We start from the raw sequence: 17,534 nt of genomic DNA, 5'->3' as shown, positions 1-17,534 counted from the left end.
GAGAGCCCTGTCACTCCCTGTTTGAAAGACACTGTTGAAAGACACTGTCATCTCACATGGGGACCGAGATCAGAAATAATGAACACCCCATTCAAGCAGCACAGGAGCAGCCTGAAGGGTGAAAAGTGAGCTTGGTCCTTGGAAAAAAGGGCCAGAAAAAGCAAAGCCAGGATGCAAATAAAGCCCAGTGGTTTAAACGGGACAAAGTCCGTGGTGGTCTGCAGGGCCTGGCAGGGCAGAAGGAGGAGGAAGATGCTGGAGATGAAAAGCAAATCGTTGTGTTCTGCTTTGCAAGGCAAGGGGCCAGGGAGAGCCCGAGGACCAGAAGAGGAAATGGTGAGCTGCTGTTAGGGAGCACAGGCAGGGAGATGTATGAAAACCGTTGCTGGTCACTGGAGGGAAGGTTTAGGACCAGCTGGGAGGAGAGCTAAGTACCCACACAGATTGCTTGGACAAAGGCTGCTGAGTCTCCCTTCCTTTCAAGGTCTGCTCGCACAGACGCCTGTCAGGAACGGTATGCGTGTTGGGAGGCTCACTTAGTGTTTGTGAGGTGCTCTGAGGACCAGAGATGTTCTTGAGATGCTGAGCAGCACTTTAGCAGGTAATGGATGCAGCCTCTTGGAAAGAGCTGTTTACACTCTTACAGCTCTGCCTCAGGCGTTTTTCCTCCAGACAGATACTGCTGTCTGAAGGAGACAGACTTCTGCTTTGAGCATACAGGAACAAAGATGGAAGGCGGGAATATTCATGTCTCAGAGCTATTTGCTCAGTCTAGCAGCCTGTCTGCGCATTCAGGGACACCATCGCAGCATCTTAGAGACTGCAGAGCCATTGCACTCTGCCTTATGATGGAAAATCAGTCTGTTACATTTAAATCTTCATCTGATCCCAAGTATGTGCAACACTGGGTGTAAAATTGTTCTCCTCTCCAGCCCCTCCATTTGGAGATGAAGGTGCCAGGACTCCTGAATACCATGCCTACAGCATCTCTTTCCTTCAAGCAAAACAGCGTTGGGTAACGTGAGATTGCAGGCACTGTCTCAGGCACTGTTTGATCAGTTCCAACATCCAGTAAGGCCACAGGACAACCTGGGCCTGAGCTCTCTCTCCACGCCGAGCCACTGATAGCCTTCCTCTCCTGGCTTTCAGTGCTTTTTTAGTGCCCCCCTGTCTGGGGGCATCCTGGGTTTATTGGTGCTGATGGGGGAATTCCAATGGCCTCCGCCTGGTCACTCTCACTCACTTCGTGTGCCGCATGGAAGGGTATAGTTTTGCTTGGAAAGCAACTGAAAAAGGCATGACACTCTCTACAGCTGTCTGAGGAGCTCTTGCTTCACTGCTGGTGGCAAATAAACCAGCCTGTATGGCAGGATGGGAAAAGTCCCATGGGTCTGCTGAAGGGCAGAGTACAACTGAGAGCAATAGGATACTGCTCACCCAGCAGTGGCTGTCCCAGGCCACCAGCTTTGTGTCCCGTTCGTGGCAGAGAGCACAGGCAGGAGAAGCGCAGGCAGGCACGGCTGCTGGTGGTTACCACGTGTGGATGTGCACATCTCCAAGGTGAGGGTGTGTAAGGACCTGTCTGGGTGCTCATTTTGGCGCAAGCTCTTGCAGGGAAGAGCAAGCACAGAGCTGAAAGCTGAAGGCTGCTTTTGTGGGGACACAGTGACAGAGGAGTTGAATCGAGAGGACAGAGAAAGCTCAGTAGCACGGGAAGGTACAGGGAGCCCAGGCAGTGGGGTGACCTGCCCTTATGTCAAGAAGTGAAGATGACACTCACTGCCATTGCTGTCGGAAGGAGCGGACACCAAAGGCCGGAGCCAGTGCAGTGGTGGCTTTATGGGGGTGTACAATGTCTGCGGGTGGCAGAGGGACACTTGGGATCCCCCAGTGCTGCTGGAGGAAGGAGGACAAGGTGGAGGGTCACGGCAGCCCTTCGCCATACTGTCCCGAGGGCTGGCTGAGTACAGGGGCTTACAGTGACAGCACCCCTTTGGCCCCAGCAGGTGCCGTGGGGAATGTGAGGAGGCAGCACCAGGAGGGACTGCCAGGAGCTGCTGATGTACTCCTGTATTCCGCCTGCAAGACACTGCTAGGTGTAGCTGCCTGTCAGAGCAACGCAAGGGGGACCTGAATTTGAACGTGTTGGATTTAAATTAGCTTTAAAGGGAAATTCTGCACCTGAGGAGGTGCTGCCCAAGGAGGGAAGATCTCTAGCAAACAGTAAGGCAGCTGTATTGTAGAGGATCACGCTGGGCGCAGAGCAAACCCAGCAGGACTCGCAAGCCCACCAGGGTCCATGTCCCCCTCCCCAGACACCTCCTTCACCCCTCAATAGACAGGCCTGGAAGGTGAGTCCTTATAACCTGTATTTTAGATCAACCTGGAATGTTTCCTTGAAGGGAAGCAAGTTTTGGCATGGTTTTACCAGCTGGCTGGTTTTACCAGCTTTCCCCCCACTTTTCACGTAGCTTCTGCCAGTTAGTGGCTAGGACTGCTAGCTAGAAGCCAGCCAGAGCAGAAGGGGCGAGGAGGAGAGAGAAAAAGGGAAGGCGCACAGGTTGTTAGAGAAGCTGCGTCGACTAGCTGTAGGCAGAAGCCTTGCTCTAACCTCATGGTGCCTGTGATGCGGTTTCCTGGCTCTGGCTGTGCTCCCTTCAGTCAGCCATACGCTGATCCCAGTCTTACATCAGGATGGGGGTGGTGGAAGCTCCCACCGAGCGTAGCTCAAGGAAACTTCCAGTTCATGGCAATCGCTAGCCTAACAAAGACTTTTTGCTCTACTGGGCATCCAGGTTCCTAGACTCGGCTGAGGGCAGCTGCCAGCCGAGGAGCTGAGCAGCTCGGGATGGGGGAAAGGCAGTTTTGCAGCACAGATCCCAAATTCTGCACCAGGACAATTCCTCAAACAGTAGGAACCCTTTGCTGCTTCTTCCTCATCTTTCGGGCTGGTGAGCAGCACATGGAAAGCAAAGCTGTCCTGGCTATACCCATAGCTTTGAGACAAGCCTGCCCTAGCACAATGCTCCCCTTCTTCCCACATGCCATTACCCTGTCCTCCTTATTTTTAGCTCTTCCATCTGCATCCCAGCATGCATCCTTGTACCAAAAATGCACAACCAGAATAAAACCCAGTATCCCTTAGCTCCTGTTGCCTGTAACTCAGCCCCCAGCAGCAAGATACTTGGCCACAGCCGCTGCAGAAAGCCCACGGAAGGAAGCACGTTCATAGCACATCAGCTATACTGTATACGTGGTTAAAAATTTAGCTACTTTTTGCACGTCAAAGTGAGGAATAGTCCATGGGAGGCCGGATGGAAATCCCCCTTGGGCAGCAGCACAAGCATGCCGTGAAATACACACAAGTTCTCGCCTTTTCTGAGAACTGAGCTTCTCGGGAGCGGGGCGTGCATTACCACCTCTCCCACAGGGCGGATCTGAGGTTCAGTGGAAGGGAACACACGAGATGGGGCCAGCAGAGGCAGCGAGCTCGAGTCCCAAGGGTAGAAAAAGAGCCCTGCTGAAAATACCGGTTTTGCAATCAACAGAAATGGAAAAGTAGGTGACGGAGGGAAGAAATCAAACTAGCTGGAATTCGGAAAAACTCAGCTCAAATACATATGTCCATTGCTTAAAGGCCAGAAAGGGCAATAATGCCTACCCTCCAGTGCTAGCCTAAACTGAGTCGAGCTCCAGCGGGTCTGACCATTCATACATTCAGCAATGCTCAGCTTGCGTTTGGCACAAACATTTAATAGCAGAATTCAAAACTCAGTATGTTCCATTTCAGTCTTATGTGGAAAATTAGTGCAGGTGGTAATCTAATTGTACAACAACATGTTAAAAAAAGTTTATTTTACATTATATACATTAGGGAACATATTTCAAAGCATTACCAATCAAAACAATAATGCAGGCCATAAATCACTTTAAATTTAGTTTGGTTTTAGTGTATATTATCACAATAAAATATAAAGAACATATACAAAAAAAGAAGTCAAATGTGTGCATTTTGCTAAAACTTGGCATTTACATACTCCATTGGAAAATAGCAATCAAAAATACTTCTGATCAAAACTAAGTTCCTGTGATGCGTAGTAACCATTGTATTGTTTGAATGAGGTAGTAACTAAATTATTTTGGCCATGTGTTAACATCCTAAATCAAGAAGTGTGAAAATGGTTGTAAGGCCAAAAAAAGTCAAAATGGCAACATCTTCGAGCCATTTCCACGATGTGGAATGTTGCTCCTTTTCATTGTGATATGAAGCTATTTAGTAAGACAAACAGTAATATTAATTTTTATCATCGTATACACTAATAATTCAAACACCTATTGCAGTGTTACAGCCAGGTACCACTAGTCTGGGACTGACACCCATCCAGAAAGTATTGTTTTCAAGCATAGAGAAGTAATCATAAGGACAGGTTTAATTAAATATAAAAATACAGGTGTTTAACTGGTTTGTTTCACAAAGAAAACTACCCGAGTAAACTAAAAAAAGGAACTTTGAAGCCCAAGTCATATCCACAAAGTCACAGCTTACCTTTGTGACTAAATACATCACATCTCAATACGTTGTGCAAACATGAACACCAGTGTGTTGCATCAAAATTAAAACAAGATTGTAATCTGATTACAGCCTTGGTTACAATTTCTAAAAGTTAAGATTTATTTGTATTAGTAAATTACATAAAATAAAATACAATAGTGTTGTTAAATGTACTATATTTGTTGCTAGCATCCCACTTTATAATAAACACAGGAGAAGTCCTTAAAATAGTACCCCGATTTCATTTTTGCATCCTCAGTGACTTTTAACATCTGTACAGGTAAGACACTTGTACTTAACAGGAGGACCGCTATCTACAGAAGGTGTAGGTCTTCAGCAAGAAGTTTCACTGAAAAATACTGCATATGTACAAAGATTACATAACAGTAAATTAAGCACTTCCGTGCTATCATGATGCTTATGTGTCCATACCACAAACAATTCTCCTCTTCCTCTCATGCCACAATAAATTATAAAGCAACTGAAGTCGGGTTACTGCAGTTTTTGTGCAATTTCAGCCAGCCACGAACGCTGCTGCAGCGGGAGTGTTCTCTTGTCGCGGTGAGCTGCCTGCCGTGCACTGGTCTCAGTAACTGTTCTCGTGCCCTGCCAGGATATATAAATTGCTGTTGGCTGTTGGGTTATCCGTCGGCCTACTCTCCAGCACCACGACCCTAAAATGAAAAGAAAAAAGCCACAACGTCAAGTAAGCCTTCATTTAAAAACATCCCTGGATATAACTGTAAATATTCTTTCCCGGGATCCATCTGACCAGTGATCATTTCTCTGTCCCTGGATGCCTCTACTCTAAAAGCTGTGCAAAGCAAGGCCAACCTCAAAGCTAGCTCAGGGTCTTTGTCCAGGCAAGGTCCTCAAGAATCTCCCACAGCCTCTCTGGGCTCCTACTGCAATGTTCAGCCACCCGCACCGTGATGTTTACCCCTCTTTTATCCAGCTGGAATTTCCCTTGCTGCAATGTATGCCTGTTGCCTCTCGTCCTTTCCACGGGGGCTTGTGAAGAGGGTCCGTCACTCCCCTAATGCCTGGCCTTTTGCTTCCCCAGAGCATTGCAGAGCCAACCCATTAGTCAGGCTCCAGTTCTGGAATTCAGTCTGCCCTTTGCCGTTGCACATGACAGATGACCAAAGTGGACCCTTCTGTGAGCATTTCTAGTCCTTCCCTGAGCCCATATAACCTAGATCCACAGCAACTTTCTCCAGCTCTGAAAGTCCCAGAGACAAGGAACTGCAACCTGAGAGAGTTCTCAAGGAACGTATTGCTACATGCAGAATCTTCTTACTCTTTTCTTGCAACCCACTTTTTGGCCAGCATCGGAGACAGAAGACTGGGTTAGCTGGACCTACGTGACAACTGCAAAGACCATAAGGGATGTCCTAGATCAGGCCTTTCTCTTCAAAGGAGAGACATTAGCAGTCACAATTCTGTTTCACAAACCATTTGAGATATTTTAATCAGACAAGAACTGCTAAAACTGTTAAATGGACCAGGATTTTCATGATTGAATTCTCCTCCACAAATACCCTGAAGTGAAGGTAGATTGTGGGAAATTCAAATCCACCTATTGTGCATTCACCCAAGGAGAGGTTGCTTGCTTCAAAACTATTGCTCAGAAAACCTACCCTCTGCTCAATGTGCACCACAAAGGGAATGACACCAACTGCCATGAGGCATTCCCTGCACACCAGGAGAAAGCAACATGCAAGGTCTTATTGGACTGATGTCAATTTTTTGGCTTCTCAGAACCCCAATTCCATGTGTTATGGGAGAAAGGTTTCACAGCTCAAGCACAACATATGACAGAGCTGCAAGCAAAATGGTATCTGAAGAAACTGGAATTAATGTTTATTGCAGTACAGAGTCTTTAAACATTGTCTCAGACTTGGGAGACTATTAGTGCAAGCCAGAAATAGATGGAACCGTATTTGGGGAAAGAGGACATTATTTTCCCAAGGCACTGATTTACAATGTCATGCTCCATTGTGAAGTCAGACTTGGTTTTAAATTGAGCTGTGCCATCTCTCAACAACTAAGAAAAGCTGAGCCCCAAACATACCTCACTGGAACAGAGAGGGTAAAACCCTCCGGTCAGAGATGACTATTACTTACAATCACCTATTACCAGAAAGCTATCAGAATCCTCAACCCCCAGCCAGGAAAAATTGCTGGTAGGTAGCGGATAAAGCACCATTCACTGCTGTTGATTTTATGGGTAATTACAGCTGTACATCAAGCTTGGAGAAGCAAAATATGGGGAAAGCCTTTCTTTGGTTGATGTGAAGCTTTTTTGGTAGTTCCAAGATGCCACAAGAGCGCAAGTTTACTGCAAGTGGCATAAGACAATTCTCAAAAGAAAAATTAAAGCCTATCTTTGCACTTCATATGAATACATTACTGGTGAAACAGTCACATCAGCATGCACTCCCCAGAAAACAAAACATCTGCTGTTTTCATGGCTGTTCCAGAAGTACAAAGTTCGACAGCAGGGCAGAGAAAGTTGAGGAAGTCAGTGACACTCCTAAAATAGCAGTTACTGACTCGGCAACTGGTATCTGATGGGTCAGGCAGGCACGGTGTTAGCGTCCTGCAAAGCAGATGCCAAAGGACAGCTACACTGGGAATTATCAAGAGCTCTTACAAGACCTGAGCTGTCATGTTGGGAGGACAACTGGTAGAGCTCCTTTCTGGGGGTGAAAGTCAGATATTTAAATTTTTCAGTAGTTTTTGCTTTTGTCTCAAGAAGGAGATCTTGATGAGCTCCTGCAGCAGAGCATCTGAAAGTGAAGTTTTCACCAAGTTAAATAAAAGAATTACAGCACAGAAAGGAAGACACTCCTGGAGACTGTGACTGCAGCCAAATAGGACCTTGCCAGCATGGCTGAGTACTTCTGGAAGCCCACAAACACGTTCAGAAGAATTTTTATTTATTTTTTTTTTTAAGAAGAGAAGTAAATCTGAAGGGCTGAAAGGTAGACATGGACACAACGGAATGAGTAAGATGGTTAGAAAAGGAAAGACAAGAAACAAGCAAAAAAATTCTACAAAGTAGGAAAAACACACATTATTCTTCTATTTTGGCATGCCATGTTTACTTCTCTTCATACCTGTCAGATCCCAGAAGCCTGAATATCCTCGTATTATCAGAAATTTCTTGTGTGATCTAGGCAATAAAAACAAGACAAGTGTTTACGTGTTAAGTGCACAAGTGTTTTTGTTTTTAGAATCAACCTAGAGAAAAGAATTGACTATGACTGATGCTACCAATTTACTGCCGATTTAAAATCGGGTTGAGAATTTAAAGCAACTGCAACTTTTAAATGAGATCTAAATTTTCTGTAATTCCTGCCACAGTATGTGAATTCCTCTGGTAGCAACAGCAGGGCTCAGCACTGCACAGCATCCAAGCTACCAGTGCAATTCTCTTTACAGCCACGACTGGAAAAGGTAGCTGTAAGGATGCAGTTTGCATTTTATCTGTGATTTACCTGACCTGTTTTGGATATCTCATGTGACGCATTTTGTTGAAATTATGAATGATAGTAATGATGCAGTAAGTTCATATTCTGAAAAGCTTAACAGACAAACATCATCTAATTTCTGGTACTTATGCCCACTGTGAAAAAATAACATAGTATTTTGACATTTCAGACTAATGCAATAGATCTTTGTTTACTGTGAGTGAATTGTACTTACGTGATACATCTTTACGATCACATGAATACCAAACCACTAAAGAAAACATCATGTTAATAAAGTTAACCGAAGCCCACTACGTACTCCAAAGGATATCAAGTCACACCGTGACCAGGCAGCACTGTTTACAAAGTTCCTTTTCTACACAGCCACATTTCACATTCTTGAGGAAAGAGATTCTTCTCTCCTTCCCAGATCCTAGTATCGTTAGCTGACTTAGTGAATTCACTTCTGGCACACAGAACTTGCAAGAGGATTGTAATTCACAACAATGAAGTTCACCGCTTTAAGAAAATTACTTCCTGCTTTTTGTGGGGCTGAGTCTGCACAATCTTGGCCCAAAGTTTGAGTGTGTTGTCTCAGAATTCACGCAGTTCCCTGTTTCATTCTTCCCACTCAATCAAACCACTGTGGAAGGCCATGGTTGTTGAAGGAAATAACTTTGCAAGCAGCTCAAATCATCCCCAATTGGACAAACTGATATTAGATTAGGGAATCTGAACTAATAACGTCTTCAAGGACAAACGTGCTGCAAAGTCAGGTTCGTCAGGTTTTTGTCCCATGTAACCGCTTCCTACATACTACATAGTATAACAACTCCCCAAAAGTAATGAATACAGTCAAGATCTGGGCCTGGTAATGCAGGCTTTTCATATTACAGATGAAAATGAGTTAATTTTTTTTCTTAATAGCTGTGGCTAGTAGTAGGAGAGCCAGGAGAGATAAGGAATTTAAAATGTCTGAGAGCTTAGCCTAGATATACTCTACAGAGAAAACGTTCTGAGTGGCTTTGCTTTCTGACAACAGCTCAGTTCTGCCTTCTGCTCTTCATTTAGGTGCTGGCCTTGGCTTGACAATAAGAAAAGCAAGACGACAGCATTCCTTATGCTTTACATAAACAATACAGAGCATCCACTTGTGCTGCAGCACTCTGGGGCATGTCCTCTAACAGCTGGAACAGAGCTACTGAGTGCCAACAGGGGCAGTAATCCACGGAGCCTTGCAGAATGCCGCTAGCAGGAGCCTAGAGCTGGAGAAGTGCCTAGCGGCGTCATCTCCTCCTCATGGTCTGTGCTAACAGCAGGGTGCTGCAGTTCACCGCTATGAGTTCTTCGGAGAAGGACAATCATGCCTGGGGATCAAACACGCACAAATACCACAGGAACCATTTGCAGACTTGGAAACAGGGACTGGTCTTTGGTCCAACTTGCCACAAACTTACTGACAGCACAGATTAGGTCAGCTGTGGCTTTCTGCAAATAAATGTAGTTGTGTAACAATGTGGAATATCTAAGTTTGGCATGGTGTGACTATGTGTACCTAAAAATACAATTCGTCAGAATGAGCTCAATTTCCCAGCCAATGCAACATTGATGAAACAACTAGTGAAGTTTTTAAACATTCTTTAATAACCAAATTAAGAGACTCATTAAAATCCTACAACGCACAGCATTTCCACTAACACACAGATGCATAAAGTTTGCAGCAAGAATAAAAAAGGAGTTGGGAAGATACTTTTAATGTTTAACTATGTCCAAAAATCACATCAAACTGGCTGCAAAAAGGAGCTACACAGAATTTTTAGAAAAAAGTCTAGATCAATCTGACATTTTCTGCTGGGAATGGAAAATACTTCTTGTGAAAGCTGGGCACTAAAATCTTCGAAGTACTCATAAGCCAAGGGAACATGGAAGAGACTAAAACAATGGGCAACTCATTTGACACTGTGACAAAAAGCTAAAGCTCGGCTAAAGTGGAGCGTGCAAACCCTGCCAAAGCCCAAATTTTGGTATCCACGTGTGAGAGGCTAAAGGGTCTTCAAAGCAATTTAAGGTGAAGAAGATTAATGTTACCAAGAAATAGGACTTCTATGGCATCATGGCCCAGTCTCTTATTGCCTTCTGCTTTGTTATGTTAAGACCTGACAGGGGCTCTTGCACAGCTTCACTAATTAGTTTGTAGCTTATGAAACACACTTAGAATGAGACTCCAGCTTCCAGGTCTAACCTAGGAAGTTACTGAAGTGTTTTACTCTTTTTCAGACCACATGTTATGCATTTACCCTCTACTTGGCTTATATTAGAAGCTAGAATTTGTAGTAAAATGCAGTACTCACCTCATTTGACCTAAAACTCCTTCCTTGCATGCCATGTTTCCAAAACGCCAGCACGCTGTCTTGTAGACAGACTGGTAACAAAGAACACTGGAATCAGTTTTGAGGCACAATATCAACTCACATGCTTTTGGCCTTAAAAGCAGGACTGCAATCTTGAAATTTGTGCGTGTAAGTTTTATTGTATCACGTTCACCCACACAGACTGCAAAACGTCTCACAGGAATCTCTGAACCTGCCTCAAAAATAGCTGCTGGACTCGATGATCTCAAAGGTCCTTTCCAACCATGAAGATTCTATGATTCTATGATTTATTTGTTTAATGAACAGGGTTTAAAAACATTCCCACCCAACAAGAAAAAGCTCTAAAACTGTCCTTCTGTCTAGTCCTAAACACGTCCTTTCCTTTGAACGGGAAACCCCTCCTCATTCTAATACCAGCAGAAAATATATATTGAATTTTAGCAGAAAGGTTACAGGGACAGGATACTGGAGTAATATTTTTCCCTTTCCCAGCAACTATTGGCTAATATAGTCCTTCTGCAATAGCAACACAAAGCTTTATAAGTCCCTCTACTTCCCAGCCCCTCCCCTTGTTACAAATGTGGTGACAGACGCCTGCATTTGAACCGTGAAAAGAAATGGGTCTAGGGCCTTCCTCAAAGCAAGGGCAACTGTTACAGGTCCCCAGGAAGAATCTGTCCCGCCTGCATCCAGCATCCTGCCTCTGGGTAGGTATGCAGGAAAGAGCACTCCCTGGAGAACAAGCCAGAACAGGACACTCCATAGCTTGGTTGTGACAAGCAGAGAGAGGACTACAGCACATGCAGAGGTCCCACAGTGAGCACCTTCCTTCCCCCCATTCCTAACCAACAAGAGCCAGAAAAGTAATGTCTTCCACGACAATACTTATTTTTTTTGTCCTCTTCTTTGTGGGACATTATATTTGAAGTGCCTGAAATTTTAAAGCTTTTCCTCAGAAGAAAATTCCCTCCAACTCATTATTATTTTTGTTTCCACTCTTCCTCCTTTTCTGGTGTTACGCTCCGCTCCGTCTGTGCGCACATCCCTCCTCATCCCTCTTTCAAAAGCATGTGACGCAATCCAAGTATGTAACCACTGGAGAACGGGCGAAATAAATGTATTCTTTCTGTTTCACAGATCTAATTCATTCAGATTCTTCACAAGAAAACAAAATTTACATAAAGTATCATATAATTTAGTCTTTGAGCTGCTTTATAAAAATGGACTGTATGAACACACATGCAAAATGAATTAGCCATGAGTGATTCACTGAGTTTATGTAGGTTGTTAAGGTATCCTTTTGAAGCTGAAGGTCTCCATCATATTCCCAAGACATTTAGCCTAACCCTGGAATCTCCACTGATTATTACTCCATTCCATCTGCTTCCAGGGAAGCGCATTACATGGCATGCTGAACCTTTCACTGAGCCTTCTCACACAAAGCGAAATGCATGAGATAGTCTTTCAAATACCAAAGACTTGAGTTAGTATCTATAGAATACCTTGAGTTGGAAGGGACCCATAAGGATCGTCGAGACCAACTCCCTGCTCCTCACAGGACTTCCTCACAGGACTAAAAGCATGGTCCAGATACTCCTTGAACTCTGACAGGCTTGGTGCCATGACCACTTCTGTGGGTAGCCTGCTTCAGTGACCGAGCACCTTCTGAGTGTTGATTTCCCTAATGGCCAATCTGAACTTCCCCTGATGCAGCTTCACACCATTTCCTCATGTCCTATAACTGGTCACCAGAGAGAGGAGATCATCACCTCCCCCTCCGCTGCCCCTGCTTGAGGAAGGTCTAGACTGCAATGGAGGCACCCCTCAGGCTTCTCTTCTCCAAGCTAAACAAACCAAGTGACCTCAGCTGCTCCTTTTAAGTCTTGTCCTTGAGACAAGGTCGCCCTCCTCTGGAACACTCTAACGGTTTGATGTCCTTCTCATATTGAAGCACCCAAAACTGCACACGGTACTGGAGGTGGGGCTACTACACCAGTGGGGTGTAAAGTGGGACAATCGCCTCCCTTGACTAGCTAGTGATCCTGTGCTTGATGCATCCCAAGCCAGTTGGCCCTTTTGACTGCTAGGAGACACTGTTGACTCCTATTCAACTGTCCATCAACCCAAACGCCCACATCTCTTTCGGCGGGGCTGCTCGCCAGCCTCTTGTCCCCCAGTTTATACGTATAACCAGGATTAGCTCATCCCAGGTGCAGAATCCAGCACTTGCTCTTGTCAAATTTCATATGGTTGGTGATTGTCCAGCTCTCTAGTCTATACAGATATTCAATATTAATAATGAAATCCAACTTACCTATTGATTCAATCTGAAAGTCAAACGTGAGCTCCGATGACAGCTTGCGGCTGGATTTTAACCTGCCTTGCAGATTCACTATTTTTATGCAGCCTAGAGAATAAACAGGATATGTCAACCAAGAGTTAATCCCCAATATACAACCTAATTTGAAGACAGGCAGTATGCATGTACATGCATAAGTATATATTTATTTAATACTAAAACTTACAATCCAAACACACCAAAATGGTATCTCTCTCCAGCTGTGTTACATGTACAACACTTGTCTCTGTAGTGTCTATAAAAAAATGACAGTGTTAGTTCATAACATAAATTACCATGGAATTTGAAATGGAAGTTCCAGATATTGAGACAGTTTAATGGGTTAGTGTGTTTTTTATCTACTTAAAATAATCATCTTACCAGCGACATTTCTTTTCTCTTAGAGAGGCATGTCCACTTATCCAACATGTTGACTATGACGGGAAAACTGAAGCTGTAATATTAAAGTATGGACTTAATCCAGCCTTTTCTGAGTCATGTCACAAAAGCAAACTCATGTGTACATTGCTCTCCCTTCATTCTCTGTTGATGTCATTTAATATTGCTGTTGCAAAAAAAGGCAGATATATGAAACTGCCCACACTGAACCTGAATGCTGTTTCATTTGATTTTTCTTCTGCCTTTATTTCTAAATCTTGCTAGGGACTTCTGCGAGTACTTAATTCTTGCTGCTATTTTCAGACTTTCCATCCCCAGATCTTCCAAAAATAGGGGATTATTTCCTTCTCCAAACTCTTAAAAGAAGGGTTACCTTCCTCTCTCTGCATTACAGCTGCAGCAGTCTCCATCACAGCAAACAGGAGGATCTGACCCACAAGTGATTAGTGGACACGTCAACTCAAAAGAGAAGTGTAGTTTTGGTCCTTTGTTTGTTAAGGTTAACATTACACAAAAAGCAGCTCTTACTAACTCAGCATTACTGCCAGCAATTCTGTAGGCATTCTTTTGTACAGAAAAGAGAAACTCATTAAATCTGTTCGAGATGTTAGAGATTAGAGCATGTTACCTAAAATACAAAAGCAGCTTTCAGTTCAATAATAAAATCCATGGTCCTGTTGAGAAGCAAAACACCTCCTCAAGGATGATGGCTGTTTATCTTGGAAGGTATACATTTATGATTTTATCCAGTTTCTAGTGCATGATCTTAACCAAAAGTCGATGTAGCCATGATGAAAGCATGCAACAGAAGGACTGGAAGATATACATCTGTGCAGCCACATTATGCAATGTGCAAACATGCACTGCACTGGCTGAAGCTAACAGAAGAAGGATGGCAAGGGGGAAAAAACCCCCTGCAGTAAGTCTCTGCCAGCTAATTTTTTAAAAACGTCTTTATGAGACATTTACAAAAAATGTCCAATGTCAAATAATGAAAACTACTATTTGATGGAAGCTATTTGTGACCATATGGTACACATTTTCCTCATTTAAAAAACTGAAAAATCTGTTTTATTGCATTATCACTGTCCTGCCAGCAGGGGACAGGAATAAACCAATACAACATGAGGCTTTAAATTAGCGTCAAACAAAAAGGAGAAAATAACAACAAGACAACAAGAGAACACACAAGTGATTCAAGGAAGCTAAAGTACTGGTTTTGGAAGGCACAATGCAATGTTAAATTTTTCACAAAAAAAAAAAAAAAAAAAAAAAGAGAGAACCAGGAAGGGATTACTATTCTTGCATTTACACACAGACAATTGCAGACAATACAGAGAGAAAAATGACAACAGGACATTATGTGTCAAAGAATTTCTCTTCAGCATGCTATTTTTATGGATTCTACTGAAGTCATGCATATGTATGAGTTTGAAAATAAAATGCACTAACTCTGAAGTAGGCAAGTACATTAATTGGCCATCCACTGATCACTTTGTCTCTTGCAACTATGTTTTAAACTGTGTCAAAATCTGAGGGGCTTTTCAGCAGTGAGAAGGTCAGCAGGCACCTTCCCAGTGGAAACTGTACTACTTAGTGAATTCCACAGTATGCAATCAGCCGGACTCACACACGTGTATATGCCAGCACAGGGCTATGTATAAATTCATCATCCACCAACAAGGGCTCTATGCCTAGTAATAGCAAAGCTATTTACTGCTTTTAAACCTGCAAGCCTATGACTGCTGTCAGCTCACTACCGTGTCTAGGTTTAGGGGGAAACCTTGCAAGTCTAGGAAAGTAGTTCTTAGCACACTTCCTTCTTAAGAGAATTTCTGTTGTTGCTCAGATGGTGGCTTTCTCGCTCACAGCGCCCAGACCACTGACGGACAGGTACTTTTTTTCCTGCTACCAGTGGTCCTAATCCCTCTCGCTTTCCTTAAACATCAGAATAATATAAACATGCTCTCTCTCAGCAGGAGGCTGATAACACCATTTCTAACCACACTGGCTTATTGCGGGAGAGCCAAACCACACCTACAGTGATGTTGACAGAAATTGCTCTGAGTACAATTCTATTAAATTCCATTAAATAAACAGAAGTCACAGTGCCAGCGTAGAGCACAGAACAGCACAGTGGGTAATAGTCAAGTACAGCCTGATTTATGGAAATACAAGAAACCACAACTCCAACCTCTGCTATACTCAAAATCTCATGAAATCAAATCAGTTCAACAAGTAGAAACATCCGAGAAAAAGTGCATGTGCAAGCAGGTACAACCAGATACTCCTTTAAATGGAAAACTTAAATTGATCACTTAGCCTTAATGATTTAACCATTACTTTCCTCAGAGGAAACTACCTCTCTAGTGCTTCAGATATAATAGAAGAGCAAGGAACATTTCTGAACACAATTACAACAGCACACAAACCTGTTTCTGTAAACCATGAGGAGGTAGAATTTGGGTTGACAGTCTCAAACTTCACCACCTGGTTGAAGTCTCTTCCTCTACTGACACCGACACAAACTAAAGGGAATTCTTGCTCAGGGACTACCAGCATTTCAAACAATCTCAGTGGACAAGGTACAGGAAAGTCTATGTGCTAGATTAAAAAACAAAAACAAATATTAGAAGGGAAACAAGTTTAGTCTGAGTTGCTATTAGCTATTTAAACTGTACAGTAAATTTTATGCCATATATTTTGTAACATGAAGTTTACTTCTTTCAGATAACAGTAACTGATAGATACAAAAAGCCCAAGTTAAGAAGTTTAAAGAGTCTTCATGCCAATTCAGTTAAATAAGGTAAGATGTCTTTCATCACGTGTGTCCTGTGCAGACGCACACAGATGACAAGAGTGCTACACCCGTCATTGCCCTCCACGGCTACGGAGTCTCTACGCCTTGTTTCCCACGCTGACCAAGCTATAGTAGCTGCCTCTCTACAAACATGAGTCCACCCTGGCTCCATCTCTTCAGGTTGTGTCAGATGGGGTGGCAAGACCCATTTCTGGGCACCTCCAGTGTCACAAAGCATAGAATAAGTGGCCACCTTCTCTCTGGTATGGGAGCAAGCCTGCCGTTAACCCCTGTTAACACTCTACTCCGCCATGCCTCAGTCTGTCAGCAAGAGTTTTTTTAACGTGCAACTAAAAAACAATGCTCATGGAGAGAAGGGTTTTGTTCTTTAACTGAAGTGCACCACAAAACCAAGAACATTCCTATTAATATTTTGAGCCAGTTAATACATATTACACACGTAAATAGCTACTTTCAATGTAATTTAAGAAAAACCAAGAGAAAAGTCTAATAACTCAAGAAATGGCTCTTAACAAGTCATTACAAGATAAATAGAATGGAATATGGGAGTATTTCACCTTATCATAATATTACCTTGATTAACATAAATTTTTGCATTGGTTCAACCCATTCTAACAAAACAATGCTAGACTGTAGTGCTCCACAAAGGTACTTGTGGCCTGTGTAGGGATTCCTCACTGCCAAAAAAGGAGAGGTAGAGTACATTAGTGTACTAAGCAAATACAAATTATAAACATTTTCCAACTAAGTAACATGCCATACACTTTTGGAAAACACCCACCACCACCACTCTAATCTTTTATACATGGAAGCTGCTGAAAAGTCAACATTCACACTATAAAAATGGTGACAGTAAGCATGCTTCTATCAGGCATGAACTGCTAGTAGCTGGTACCAAACAAGCCATAATAAACACGACTCTTAGAAGAGCACTGTGGTACGTTTCACCTCTCCAATTCAAAGTAAAGTTAATTGTTTGGGGGTTTTTTTGGTTTGGTTTTTTTGTTTGTTTGGTTGGTTTTGGTTTTTGTTTGTTTGGGGTTTTTTTGTTTGGTTGTTTTTTTGGGGGTTTTTTTTAGACCAGTAGGTGGGATTTACTATTTTAGATAGTCTTAAGAAAAACAGCTGACTGCACACACATTTGAAATATCGTGCTTCACCATATTAGTTTGCCTGAACTATCTCCACATCATCATAAGAAGCTGTTAAAGAATGGCTTTTCCTGTGACACACAGTCAGGTATGCAGCAAGCACTGAACAATCACTGTCACTTGAGAACCGCTCAGCTGCCTTCCAAGCACTGTCACAGCAAGTCTGAAATCCAGGAGCTCTGTATTTCTGATGAACATTTCTAGATCAGCAGGAAATTCAGGTTGGTTTGTGTTTTTTTTTTTTTTAAAGTGCGATCATCTATTTCCACCCAACTGCTCCTCTTCTATTGTTTGTCAGAACTCAATGAAAAATTGAGGGAGAACAATTAAGTTGCGAAATTGAGCACTGTGAAATCTGAAGTTTCCCAACTTTAATTCTATATTATTGACAAAATTCCACTCTTTAAGCACTGTTCAGTTAAGAC

The 17,534-nt window shown here is 43.0% G+C and overlaps 1 protein-coding gene across 12 annotated transcripts in view; it reads right to left on the bottom strand.

Annotated features, from left to right (window-relative positions):
* Positions 1 to 3,732: 3,732 nt before the first annotated feature.
* The window catches only part of MAP4K3 (mitogen-activated protein kinase kinase kinase kinase 3), an 81,062-nt gene continuing 67,260 nt past the window's right edge, over positions 3,733 to 17,534 (bottom strand). For 11 of the 12 annotated variants that reach the window (XM_063328261.1, XM_063328263.1, XM_063328268.1 and 8 more), the window contains 7 exons: positions 16,532 to 16,635; positions 15,570 to 15,741; positions 12,926 to 12,994; positions 12,715 to 12,807; positions 10,380 to 10,450; positions 7,675 to 7,730; positions 3,733 to 5,226 (listed from right to left, as the gene is read on the bottom strand). In XM_063328261.1, the coding sequence (XP_063184331.1) occupies positions 5,139 to 5,226; positions 7,675 to 7,730; positions 10,380 to 10,450; positions 12,715 to 12,807; positions 12,926 to 12,994; positions 15,570 to 15,741; positions 16,532 to 16,635 (653 nt within the window). In that variant the 3' untranslated portion in view covers positions 3,733 to 5,138. The remainder of the gene's footprint in view (positions 5,227 to 7,674; positions 7,731 to 10,379; positions 10,451 to 12,714; positions 12,808 to 12,925; positions 12,995 to 15,569; positions 15,742 to 16,531; positions 16,636 to 17,534) is intronic. The other variant, XM_063328265.1, reaches the window with a different exon arrangement.

This window comes from Chroicocephalus ridibundus, chromosome 3, assembly GCF_963924245.1.
Source record: "Chroicocephalus ridibundus chromosome 3, bChrRid1.1, whole genome shotgun sequence".
Classification (NCBI taxonomy): Eukaryota; Metazoa; Chordata; class Aves; order Charadriiformes; family Laridae; genus Chroicocephalus; species Chroicocephalus ridibundus.
The sequence above is the reverse complement of the archived record's forward strand: the minus strand, read 5'-3'. Positions and strand labels throughout refer to the sequence as shown.